At 53.8% G+C, this 12,994-nt stretch overlaps 2 protein-coding genes across 6 annotated transcripts in view; both read right to left on the reverse strand.

Annotated features, from left to right (window-relative positions):
* Positions 1–293: 293 nt before the first annotated feature.
* On the reverse strand, positions 294–7,391 carry AAR2 (AAR2 splicing factor). The gene is made up of 3 exons (XM_058814831.1): positions 6,644–7,391; positions 5,206–5,435; positions 294–2,320 (listed from the first exon to the last, which is right to left on the reverse strand). The coding sequence occupies exons 1-3, from the start codon at positions 7,389–7,391 to the stop codon at positions 2,153–2,155; spliced, it is 1,146 nt and encodes a 381-aa protein (XP_058670814.1). The 3' UTR covers positions 294–2,152.
* Positions 7,392–8,679: 1,288 nt separating this feature from the next.
* The window catches only part of EPB41L1 (erythrocyte membrane protein band 4.1 like 1), a 63,828-nt gene continuing 59,513 nt past the window's right edge, over positions 8,680–12,994 (reverse strand). For all 5 annotated transcript variants that reach the window (XM_058815001.1, XM_058815002.1, XM_058815000.1 and 2 more), the window contains 2 exons: positions 12,581–12,697; positions 8,680–11,490 (listed from right to left, as the gene is read on the reverse strand). In XM_058815001.1, the coding sequence (XP_058670984.1) occupies positions 11,482–11,490; positions 12,581–12,697 (126 nt within the window). In that variant the 3' untranslated portion in view covers positions 8,680–11,481. The remainder of the gene's footprint in view (positions 11,491–12,580; positions 12,698–12,994) is intronic.

Consider the following 12,994-nt stretch of genomic DNA (forward strand, 5'->3'; position numbering starts at 1 on the left):
AACCCAGCCTGGGCTGCAGAAGCACCCCAAGAGAATCCCAGTGCCAGGGTGGAACCAGGGGCACCAACCCACCCCAGAGGGGACATAGGTGCCCTGCCTGGTGCCCTGGCAGGGGGCAGGAGGGGGTGGCACCAACAGGGAAGTCACCATTGGAGTAACAATGGCCCTGCATGCACAGCTCAAACATTGGCCACATTTCTGATGGACTGGGGTGTTTGCCACACTCTTGGAAATCCCCATTCCCTCACAAATCAGGCAATGGTTGAAAGAACACACCACACTCTGAAACACATTCTATCTACATCAACAGAAATGGGTAGTGGCCCAAGCAACACCTCAGATGAGGTTGAGCAAAGCTTTCTATGTCTTTAATTTTTTTTATTTCTCTCCATTGTGAGAAATTATACTCACTTTCAAAACATTTAAAAGGTTTATTAAAACCTTATGAAAAATACAACAGAAGATTGAATGGAGACAATATTACAGTGCCAGGAGCAGAGGATCTTTCCCAGCATGTGCTCATCCACACCATGGAGGTTTCACCTTTTAACCCTTTAGCTCCTCTCAAAGTTCTGTCCATCGACTCCTCCTTCACTGTCCAGTGGTGGAGTTCACTGCCTTAAATCCTGATTGGAGCTCAGGTGCTGCTACAGTGACAAACTGACCCTCCCAAATGTCCCAAACCCAGGTGATCCCTGATAACATCACAAGGGGGTAAAACACAACTATAAATCTACAAAACCTTTCTTAACATATACACAGGATATTTGCCCTTTAATTGTGAGTCAGCCATGACATTGCTCACCTGTCACACCAATAAAAAGGGAGTTGTGCCACATTGTAACAGGAGGGCAGCTCATTCCTCATGCCTGGATTTGCAGGTGGATGGGACAAGCAGCAGCAATCCATGGTGCAGGACAAGGCAGAGGCCCCACACCAGGAAACTGTCCGAGACTAAAAACTCTGATCTGTCCAACACCAGAGAGCCTGTGGAGCAGGGAGAAGGAATGAAGAGCAGTTTGGGGGTTGGATTCAGTCCGGGATTGTAAGATATGTGTGTGCTCTACTTGCCATCAGTCAGAGGTGGGGCAGTTATCCTCAGTTCATGGGGCAGTTTTATCTCTCCCACAGCCAACCCTCCCTCCAGGAGATCTCTGCTGTCCATGGCCACTGAGTGTCCCTGCAGGGCTGATCCAATCCCAGCATCCCATGGGGAGATGCTCCGCCCAGGAGAGGAGCCAAGCATTCCTACCTGGATCCAATCTGAGCCTGGCACAGCACAGCAGCCTTTGCCCCCTGCATTGCCAGAGGAGCAGCTTTCTGCTGCCCTGCATGGCCAGAGGGAGCCCAGGCCCATCTGCAGCAGCCCTGGAGCTGCAGAGGAAAACTCCCCCCTTGTGCAGGATCCCTGCTGCAGCAGAGCCACAGCTGGCACTGCAGGAGGGCTGAGCCCCCATGGCATGGGGCTGGGACAGCCCCTGACACACAGGGGACAGGGCCTGTGATCACTCTGTGCTTTGTTTTCTTTTTTTGTACTATTACATTTGTATTTTTAATTTTCCTAGTAAAGAACTGTTATTCCTGCTCCCATATCTTTGCCTGAGAGCCCCTTAATTTCAAAATTATAATAATTCAGCGGGAAGGGGTTTACATTTTCCATTTCAGGAGAGGTTCCTCCTGCCTTCCTCAGCAGACACCTGGCTGTTCAAACCCAGACAGCCCTAAAGCACAGGTGCTCCCCAAGCAGGGATCAGCTCCAGCCCAGCAGGAGAGGGGAGCAGGGATGAGAGGACAGCTGAGTGCAGGAGGATCGTGGCAGTGTCAGCTTTAGGGCTGAACTCCATGATATCCAAAAGGTCTTTTTGGATCTTTAATGACTCTGTGACTTTGTCTGTGGCTTGTGTTCCAGAAGGAGACGTTGCAGGAGGGCTGGGAAAACCCCAACCTGTCCAAAGGTGCCACATGGCAACGCTCAAACTCCCCCAACACCTCTGGGCTCCTCACAGAGCTCAGCACCCTCCTGGGTTTCCCACATCTGCTCCTCCAGCAGAGAGAGGATGAGCTTCAGACACAGCCCTCAAGAAGCTGGCAGGGCTGGAGAAGAGAAGGAAAGGTCATTTTAGAAGCTGTTTGCTCCTAAGGGGCCCTTGGCTCAGTCCACCTGCACACCCTCAGGCAGCTCCACCACCACAGGGGCACAGTCCTCAGGCTCTGCCTCAAAGTCCCATCTGAATTTCTTTGTCAGGTGAGCCTTGAACTTCTCAGCCTTGGTCCTCAGAGCCTCATCCACAGCAGAGCTGCAGGTGCAGGAGAACATCACCTGAAACAAAGAGCAGAGGTCAGGCAGAGCCCAGCCATGGCCCCAGTTGGGCAGCTCCTCCCTGCAGGGACGCCAGGCTGGGATCCACACCCTGGCACTCGTGCAGCTCTGGGGGGACCCAGCCAAAGCCCACAGCTCTCACCTCCCAGCCCAAGCCCATGCTGCCTGCTGCCTTTCCAGCACTGAGCAGCACCACACACATCTCACTCAGGGCAGATCTTGGTCTGAGGCAGGAGGTGTCTGTAACTGAATTTGTACTGTGCAATTCTGAAATAGGGCCAAAGGTGAGCTCAGGACAACATCCTGACAGAAGGCATTTAAAAAATTCAAATATGAGTAGGCAAACTTCCAGCAAGTGTCTAAAGACCAGAAAATACTTGCACCCCTCATTTCCATGGGTAGAGATCTCCCAAAGTATTTCTGTAACAAGGTATTACCAACACTTCAGGACACAGAGGAAACTTAATGAAAATACCTTGAATGTCAGAAAGGAATGGGAGCTCTCTGGAAAAGCTTGGTTATCCTTAGTACAGCCATCCCCCTGTGCACAGGGTGCTGCAGTGTGGGGGAACCCCTGCCTTCCATCCCCAAACACAAATCTACTGACATGTCACAAACTCAGCCTCTGCTGGACTCAGGGGAAAGCACCTGAGTGTGATGAACAGGGCACTGAGCCCAGAGCCCAGCCCAGCTCTGCTCCTCCTGAACTGATCCAGAAATAATTGCCATAAAAAGAAATCTCCTCTGGGAAAACACAGCCTCTTATTTACTGGGAGCTGGATAAAGCACTGACAATGAGCAGCAAAGTTCTCTGCTTTGTGGATGAACATTTGCCTTTTTCTTGCTCATTCTACTGGAAAACTGCCTCTTTCTAACAGAATTCTTACACAGAAATGCTGCTGGTAGGGAAAAATTACTAGAAGACTTTACTTCCTACTTCTTCTCAATGAACTGCACATAAAATCAGTTATTTCACCAAGCTGTTTTGTTTTTTCTTTAAGCACTGGTAGGGCTGCAGAGTCACTGGTGGCTGTGCTCCTCTTGCCTTGGCTCAAACCCCAAAAATGAAGCTGCTGCTTCCAGAGCTGAGCAGGAGCTGCAGAGACAATGCCCTCCCCACAGCTCTGCAGTCTGTGTGTGCAGTGGGTAAGGCAAGGCCCAGAGCTTCCCTGGCTCCATTGAGGAAATCCCACAGGAGCAGAGCATGGAGAGCTCAGTGAGGAGGGGCTCAGTCTGCAAGGGCAATGTGGTGAGTCCTGCAGGGCCTAGGGGTGATCCTGAACCAGCACAGCTCCTGCTGAGGGGGTGAAACACACACTGAGGGAGCCCAGGGATGGACAAGACTCAGGCAGCCAAAAGGGTTTCCCAAATTCTGGGTACTGCTGGGAACTGACAGCACTGCTCTGATCATGCTGCAAACACAGCTGGGCTGTCCTGTACTAGGATGGAAAAAATCCACCAACAGAAATAAAACGTAAATTAAAACCCTCCTGAGACTTGTAAGAATCACAACTGAAAAATCTGAAAGCCACTTGATTAAAGCAATGCTTCCCAGAACATTTTACCCAGCAATTAAACCCAAACACCTTCAGCTTCCCCAGAAGTACAGCAAGGACTTGGGGTCACCAAGGAGAGGAATGGAACTGCATCTGTAGCAGAGCTTCCTGCTGGGCTGCTTCCCATTGCTCAGCTTTGTCAGTGTCTGATTTGGGCTCTTTTTTGTAAACTAAGCCAGTTTGCTGCACTGCCAGCATGAGCACCAGCAGTGGGTGTTGGGGAGGATGGAACAGGAAAGCCTTATAAATATGATTGCCTGGCAAAAGATTTTGAGAATATGGAAACTATAAGTGAGATTGAAATGAAAGCAAGCTTTGAGATACCTCAGTTACTGAACAATGGGAAAACAATGGTGTGGCCAGCTGAAGGTGATCCCCTTTTGATGGAACAACACCCTCTGCTTTCAGGCAGGCCCAAGGGTCAGAGCAGACCCTGCAGCTTGGCAGAAGGGGCCCAAAGAAGAGTTTGTAGGGTTTCAAATGTAACACAGTGTGGTAATGTAATGATTCTTATAGGCTGTATGTAAATGCTATAGGATTTGTATCATGTACTAGATTGGTTAGTGAGAATTAGAATATTCAGCACAGAAGAAGATTTATTGTATTGTAACAGGAACTTCGCTCTCTTACCCTCTCATCCTCTTTCCCACTCTCAGGCCTGCTCTGAGCTGTGTCTGGCAGCTCCCAGCCCCCAGGCCCTTTGCAATAAACCCCAAGTTCCAGCCCTGGCTGCAGAGATCTCTTGTGTCCGTCTGTCCTGACTGTCCCACCCCCTTTGCTCCTACAGTGGGTAACTACTGACACTGGGCTGAGGAACACACCTGCCCCACCTGTCCCAGCAGAGGCAGCACCTTTTGCATTTTAGAATAACCATAAATTCCCTCTGGATAAGAACCTGATGGCAGGAAATCCTCAGCTGTGCTAAGCAATGGAAAAGCTTCTTAAACACCATCACTGCCCTTGTCTCAAGAAAGCTTTGCTGCAGCTTCCCTGCACACTGAGCAAACCAAGTGTTTGATGATGCTGACTGATGATCAGCATCATCAGTCCTTCATGCCAAAGCTTTGTGTGTTGTTTTTTCTTTTGAAAATTGAATGGCACTTGTGAAAAATTAAACAAACAGACACCCTGCTGCAGTTGCCCAGCCTCTCTGGTATCTGCTGAGCTGAATTTCTCACTGAATAACAGAGGGAAAAAGTCAAAGTAAAGCCCTGTGTGCTCAAACAGGCTCCCATCTCCCACACAGCTGAACTCCTTTGGCGGCTCCTCCCCAGATTTGCTGATGCCCTCCCTCCCACCCCATTTCCCAGGGAACAGCCCCCAACACACCTGCAAGGTGCTGGTTAAAAAGTTGTCCTGGGAGACAATGTCCACAAAAAAATCTGCTGGGATCTCGTTGAGCTGGTGATAGAGCACGGAAATGAGGTTGATGTAAAGGTCCTGGTACTTGCCCATGGCCTCCTCTGAGCGGCACAGGATGTTCAGGAGCCTCTTCCAGTGCTCAAAGGCATCATACACATTCCCAATCAGGAAACAGATGAAGGCAAACTGCAACTCAGCTGTGTGGGTTCAGAGAAGGGAAACAAAACAAAACACATAAGACTAACAGATATCCTGGGAATGTGTCCTCCCCAAAGCTCTGCAAATGATTTCTAAACTCTGGTTTGGCTTTTGCATAGGGCATTCATACCTCAAACACTGACCCTGTGCTGCTCTTCAGCTGGAGCAAAGCAGAATGGGGCAGGTCACCTGTAACTGTGGTTATCAGCACTGCAGAGGGACTCCACAAACAGTAAATAACACCAGACAACAAGGCAGAGCCTGCTGTTATTCTGTTATGGGACTGCAAACAGCACTGTCCTGGAATTCTGGGAGAGGCCAGCAGTGCCTCAACGAGTGTGTTTGCCTTGTTGAACTAAGAGCCAGGGTTCATCACACTGGATGCTTGGTATCAGCTGCTTTGCCACCATTCCCTAAGGTTCTCTCTACATCCTACAGTTGTCTTTGGTAATTTTGAAAAATAATAAGTTGTATAATGTTAATGTACAAAAAAACGAAAGAAAAACAAAGGCTTATTCCAAATCTGGTTTCAGCTGGGAGGGCTTCTCCCTCCATCCTGCAACAAAACAAAACCCTGCTCCAGGACCTCCACAAATGCAGCACTTATTTGTATCTGTAAGTCCTGGGAGGTTCCTCAAGAGGTTCCCTGAACAGGGAAGGTGCCAGACACCAGGGCCACCTCTGACGGCTGCTTTTGACTTCACCTGGGGCAACCTGGGCTGCAGCACCATGTTCCCACACCAGAGTCACAGAACAGAATGACAGAATATCCTGAGTCAGGAAGGACCCACAAGAATCACCCAGCCCAGCCCCATTCCTGCACAGACAACCCAAAAACCCCACCCTGGGCATCCCTGGCAGCGCTGTCCAAACCCTCCTGGAGCTCTGGCAGCCTCGGGGCCGTGCCCATTCCCTGGGGAGCCTGGACAGTGCCAGCACCCTCTGGGGAAGAACCTTTTCCTAATATCCAACCTAAATTTGCCCTGACAGCTGCAGCCGTTCCCTCGGGTGCTCTCCCTGGTCACACAGAAGGGAGATCGCAGCTGCCCCCGGGGAGGAGCTGCAGCTCCGGCCTCAGCCTCCTCCAGGCCATGGGAACAGCCCTGTGGCTGCTATAAACTCCACAAACTCCTGTCCCGCACTGAAGAGGCGCCTCGGCACAGCCTGCACCCCGAGCACAAAACGCCGTTTCCCGGGCGGGGCTCACCGAGCAGGCCCAGGGGCTGGCCGGGGTAGCGCTGCTCCATCACCCGCTGCAGGGCGTAGCTCAGGTCCATGCTGTGCCGGGTGATCTCCTCGGGGCTGGCCCCGTCGGGGAAGGCCTGCCGGGGCAGCTCGGAGAAGCGGATCTGGGTGCCGGCCCGCGGCCGCATGCGGGGCAGCCGGGCCAGGCCCTCGGCGTAGCTGCGGCACTCGGCGCCCAGCGGCGGCCGGCGCTGCCCGGCGCGGTCCCGCGTGTGCCGCCCCGCCGCCTCGGGCAGCACCTCGGCGAAGGCGCAGATCTGGCCGCTCTCGGGCTGCAGCTCCTCGGCCGCCGCCTCGCTGATGAAGTTGCTCAGCGACACCCACTTCTTCAGCGTCTCGTAGGGGTAGGGCCCCAGGAAGGGGTCCAGCTCCCGCAGGCCGTCCCGCAGCGCCTCGCCCTGCTCGGGCGGCTCGGGCCGCACGGCCTCGCCCGCGGGGTCCCAGCGCAGCACCCGCACCTCGCGGCGCCGCAGGCTGAGGAAGCGGCCGGAGCGCGGCCCCGCGTCCCGCCCGCCGCCGCCGGCCGCGCTGCAGTGCACGAAGTGCAGCCCCGGCGGCACCATCTTCACGCCGCGGAACCGCGGCCCCACGGCCCACGCGCTGTAGTCGATGCCGAACTCGGTGCCCTCAGGCACGTCCAGCACCACCACGGTCGCGCCCTCGAAGAAGAGCTGCCGGGCGAGCTCCGGGTCCGAGCGCAGCGCCGCCATGGCACCGAGCACCGAGCGGCCCTGCCCGGATATCCGGGCTTGGCGGTTCCGGGCACGGCGGCGGGAGGAGCCTGTGCCCGGCCGGCCCCGGCACCGCACCCGGGCGGGGCTGGGCTGGGCTGCTCGGGCTGCGGTGCGGCGGTGCCCGGGGAACAGCGGGAAGTGTCCCCGATCGCCCCGGCTCGGTCCCTGCTCGCTCGCTGTCCCCTCCGCTCATCCCCGGCTCGCTCCCCGTCCCCTCCGCCCAGCCCCAGCCCCGGCCCGGCGTTGCTCCCCTCAGCCTCTCCGTGGCTGGCGGCTGCTCCCCGCTGACCCATTGTCCCCAAATCCGGCTCGCAGTCCCCCCCAGCTGCCTCCTGCCATCCCCCTGGGCCCCGTGCTTCCAGCCCCCAGCGGGGCAGACGGACAAGAGCCGTGCCTGGGACCGATGGATCGAGAGGGCCCCCCGGACAGACACACGGGACTCTCACTGTGACACACAGACACTGTCCCAGCACCACGTCCTCCCTCGCAGGACAGCAGACGGGCTCGGGGTCCCCAGAGAGGGGCAGTTCCAGCCCTCCCCGCACCCCGAGCACTCTCACAAGCACCTTCGCTGCCCCGCGCTGTGCCCCAGGCTCAGCCCCTGTCATGAAGCCGCTCCCGGCTCCGGCAGCCGCAGTTCCCGACCTGGCAACATCATCTGCCCTTGGGGCGCTGAGAGCCCACCTGAGAACTGCGCCAGCTCTGGGCTCAGCAGCTCTGGACGGGTGGGGAGATGTTGGAGTCCGGAGGTGCCCGTAGAGATGCTCCGAGGGCTGGAGCCCTCTGCTCTGGGACAGGCTGGGGGTGCTCACCTGGAGGAGGCTCCAGGAAGAGCTCAGAGCCCCTTGCAGGGCCTAAAGGGGCTCCAGGAGAGCTGGAGAGGGACTGGGGACAAGGGGGAATGGCTTCCCAGTGCCAGAGTACAGGGTTAGATGGGATATTGGGCAGGAATTGTTCCCTGTGAGGGTGGGCAGGCCCTGGCACAGGGTGCCCAGAGCAGCTGCGGCTGCCCCTGGATCCCTGGCACCCAAGGCCAGGCTGGATGGGGCATCCTGGTCTAGCCAAAGGTGACCCTGGTTATGGCAGGGGATGGAAGAGGATGAGGTTTATATTCCCTTCCAGCCCAAGCCATTCTGGGGTTCTGTGATTTCTATGATCTTTTTACACAAAGCCTGATATTTCCATGTGCAGTGCTCCCGTTGCAAGGTTCTTCCTTCCCTTCTCCATCCTCTCAGTAAGGAAAGAGTCCATCGAGGCCCCTGGGTGATTTAGCATCAAACACATTTATTTCACTTTTATTGAATACAAGAACAGTGAGCACACACGCATACACCACCGAGCACTGAAAAGGAGTATGACCAAAGGGGGAGAGGGAGAACAAGGGAAGAGAAAAGGAGAGTTAGTGAAGGAACAACAGAGCGTTGCAGTTGGTTGGTAAGGTGCTTCTCAAAGAAAAATAAATATTATTATTATTATTATTGTTACTGTTATTATTACTCATGCAATCGCAGGCCAGGTTCAGAATGAATTTGTGGGATTGGGTAAAAACAGGCACTCATGTCTCCCACCCCTTTCCACAGAAAAGGCCCCTGGAAGAAAACAAGCAGTGGCCAGCTATCTGAAACAGTGTGGTGATGGGCAGGCTGGGGCTGAGCAGCAGTAAGCCACACCTTGCCAAGAAAACAAGAAGTGAGCTTTTTTCTTTCCTTTTTTTCTTTTTTGTAAGGAAAAAAAGGTTTTGACAGTGCCACCCATGAACACGCTGCGGGAGCCAGGGGCTGCTCACTGCAAACAGAACTCGCAGCAGCCCAAGCACAGGGAGCCCCACTCCGTAAAGCTGCTCAATCCCAGGGCAGCCTTCGCTTCCCGGGCTGGGCACCACGCTGAGAGCAACTCTGCAGGCTCACAGCAGCCTCGGGTGGGCTGTGGAGGTGCCCCAGCCAGGTGGGCTCTGACCCTGAACTGTGCCATGGTGAACACCCTCCACCACCCCTGGCAGTGCCTCTGTTGGGCACGGCTGGCTTGGGTGCATTGGGAAAACAAAGGAGACAAAAGGAGCCTCTTTGCAGCTGCCCTAAGTGCTGTGAGGCTGGGGCTGTGCTCCCTGGAGGTGTGTGGCTGGCACCTGGGCATGGGCACTGCCCTGTGCTTCTGTCTTCCACGCCTCTCTGCCAGAGAACAGAGTCACTGGGGAGCAGCTGCCAGGGAGCAGCTCCCTGCTGGGCAGTGCAGGTGGGAGCAGGGGCTGCCGACGGCATCCTCGTGGCTCAGGAGCTCCTGCTCGGGCATCCTGCGAGCCCTGGCAGGGCCTGGCACAGCACACCCGGTCCTGGGCACAGCCTGTGTCGGGGTGGGAGACTAAAGGCAAAATGGTGCAGAATCATGGGCCCTTCTGTTTCTGTAGGAGCTAGATATAATTCCAAGAAGGAAACCCATTTCTTTCCTTTCCTTTCTGATTTTGGTTGGGAGCTTACCTGAACTGCCTGTTCACAGTGTTCGGGGCCCTGGGCTTGGCCCACGGTCCCCTTCCAAAGGCAGCCCTGGAGGAGCCTCGGCTGAAGGCTGAGCTGGGAGCAGCTCCACTGACACCTCCTGGGCTCCCCCATCCAGCCTGGGACGCTGGGGACACTGCAGGGATGGGCACAGCATGCTCCCTGCACTGCCCATCCCATGGCAGACAGGGCAGTACTGCCAGCGCTGTCCCCAGCCTTTGCCATCATACCCCTGGCAGTGGGGGAGGCAGGGCACAAGCAGCCCCTCTGCCTCTGACCCTACTACAAAACTCAAGTACGTCCATTATTGGGATCCAGAAACAAAGCAAACCCACCCCACGCAGGGGCAGGGCTCCTGCAGGGGAGCCCCGAGCCCTGCAGCTCCCACCTCGCTCCCAGCTGAGCCCGAGCTCTGGGGCTGGGAGCCCCTCTTGCTGTTGGAGCTGGAGCCTTCCCTGCCCCTCCAGGTGATGCTGCCCCTCCAAACCTCACTACCACACACTGCACATCACCAGCAGGACACTCCTGTCCCTGTCCCTCTCCCCTTCCCCCCCCAGCCAGCAGCAGCCAAAACCTTTCCCATTCCTTCCTGCAGGACTCACAGTCCCACGGGTGATCTAAGAGTCTCCAAGTACACCAACCACAGTCAATCCAAGAGTTAACCATTTAAAAATGTTGGCATCGTCTGTACCAGCACTGTTCAATTATTTCAGCATTGTTCCCTCCCTCCCCCTCTGTTATATAGAATAATATACAGAACTGAAATGCACATCCATATGAAACCCCACAGGCTGCTCGTTAGAGATGAGAAACCATGTACATATCATTTGCTTTGTTTGAAATGAACCCATTCCTAAATACCTTCAGAGAACAAGAGGTTGGACAAGTGCACAGAGAATATAAGGAAGGGAGGGGAAGAGTTAACAGAACCCCCAAAAAATGCAAAAAACCAGCATGGAATGAGGAGAAGGGCGAAACGACACTTGTGAATTGGAAAATAACTCTAAGGTCATAACTTGAATGTTTTTCTCTCTTCTTTCCAGAGGTGGGGAATGGTTTTGCTTCTGCTTGTGGTTTTTTACTTCAGTTTGCTTACTTGCTTTGTTGCAAAGCAGTTTTCCTTTTCATTCAGTGTGCAACAAATGAACTCATGATTGTGTGTCCTTTCATGTAACATGCAAGATGGTGGCTTATTGTATTGTTACCAAGATTATTGTTATTATTATGACTTTTTAAATCTGATTTGATCACCAATCCAGGAAATTCTTCAATTTATCTGCAGAGGGTTGGCTTTGTTTGTTGGTGGTGTTGTTTGCTATTCGTTTCCAGCATATAGCAGCAGTGCAAGGATGCATTTTGTTTCCTGTTTATATATATATATATATATATATATATATGTATGTATGTATATATATATATAATATATTTGCTATTCCTTTTTTAAAAATTTTTGTCTCTTGCCATGAACATTGCAGCCAGGATGTCTATGTCTTGCTGATAAATCCAGCATGAAGGCTCCTTCTCCCCTCTTCTCCAGGTTGGAATACAGATGTTGGCTTCCAGGAACATGTTGGTCAAGATTCCTGTGCAAGGCAGATGGAAAGGACCAAGTCATGGAGTGCCAGTCCATGGAGGCTCCTCTCTGGATGAGGGCACTGGATAGAAACTTTGCAAACACTTGGGGCCACGGTTTGCATTTAATTAGCAGGAGCTTTGGTAATTAGCAGGAATTCAGGCACTGGGCTGGTGCTGGTACATGAAGGACATGAGGGGAGCTGTCACTCCCTCACTTTAAGCCATTCAACTAAAACTGGGTGGATCCTATGGGATGCAGGAATGTCTGGACTCGTTTGTACTGTGGGACAGGGTGAGGCAGCTCCACCAGGCTCTCATGGCCTCCCCAGCTGCACTGCTGGCCACTTTTCCAGGCTTAAAAGCTGCCAATCCGAACCTTCATATGATAAAGAAATGGAAAACCCCAGTTCTGAGGAGCCTCTCCAAAGGCACCTGCAGCCTGGCTCTGCCAGAGCCCCCAGAACTGTTCCCTCTCCTCTGCACCTCTGTCCCCAGTGCTCCCACACAGGGCTCCGGTGGCTGTGCCAGCCCAGAGGAGCTGCATCTCCAGGCTGACAGGGGCAATGGGTTCAAAGGGGGCTTCTCTAGGTTCAAGCCCTAGAGAAGTGTCTGGGACTGTGACAGCTTTGGGGTGTCTGCAGGGAGGTGCAAACCTTGTGTGCTGCTGCCTTCACCTGTGTGTGTATAAAAACGAAGCCTGGGCATGAGTGGGACTGAAAGCCTGTACGGTTTTTGTAAAGCAAATATAATTTGTGCCAATGTTGTTCTGATACTTTGGCTTTGCATAACCTGTAGCCAAGTGCCTCAGCCTACCCAAAAACCTGAGATCCCTCATTCCCTTCCCACCTCAGGGGGATGAACAGGTTCTTTCCAGGTTCTTTCCTTTTTACATCAAATGCCTCTGAGCCCTGTGCTGAGCAGGACAGCAGGGTGACATCCACAGCATTGCTTTCAGTGGCATGGTAGTGACTTCCTGACCACAACCAGGTGGCTGAGCCCAGAGCCACCATGCCACCCTCTGTGGGGACCAGAGACCGTGACCTGTGACACCGCCATTACCAGCAGGAGTAAATCACACCTGGCAGCTTCTCCACCTACCTGAGGTTTCTTGTCCCTTTCCTCTGGAGAGGGCTCTGTTTCTCTGTACACCACAGCTTTGGTTACCAGCATATCAGGGTGCTGGAGTTTTGCCTCTTTGATTGCTAAAGCCAGTGCCTGGAAAGCAGAAGGGTGAGAGAGAGCATTTATCCTCCCTCTCCTGCAATCAGGCACCCTGACTGCAGCCAGAAAGCAGCTGAGCAGCATTCCAGGGAGCAGAGTGGGATTCCAGGAGGATAGGAATGCAGGGGTGAAGAGGCTGAAGCCCAGCATGAGAATCCAGCATGATTGGGAATTCATCCATGACTCAGAGCCCCCACGAGCTGCCTTTCTCTGCTGTTTTTCTGTACAGATGTGCTACTGAAGCCTGGGCAGAGGAAAACACTAGAAAAATCTACAGGAATTATCAAATTC

This window comes from Ammospiza caudacuta, chromosome 15 (genome assembly GCF_027887145.1).
Source record: "Ammospiza caudacuta isolate bAmmCau1 chromosome 15, bAmmCau1.pri, whole genome shotgun sequence".
Taxonomy (NCBI): Eukaryota; Metazoa; Chordata; class Aves; order Passeriformes; family Passerellidae; genus Ammospiza; species Ammospiza caudacuta.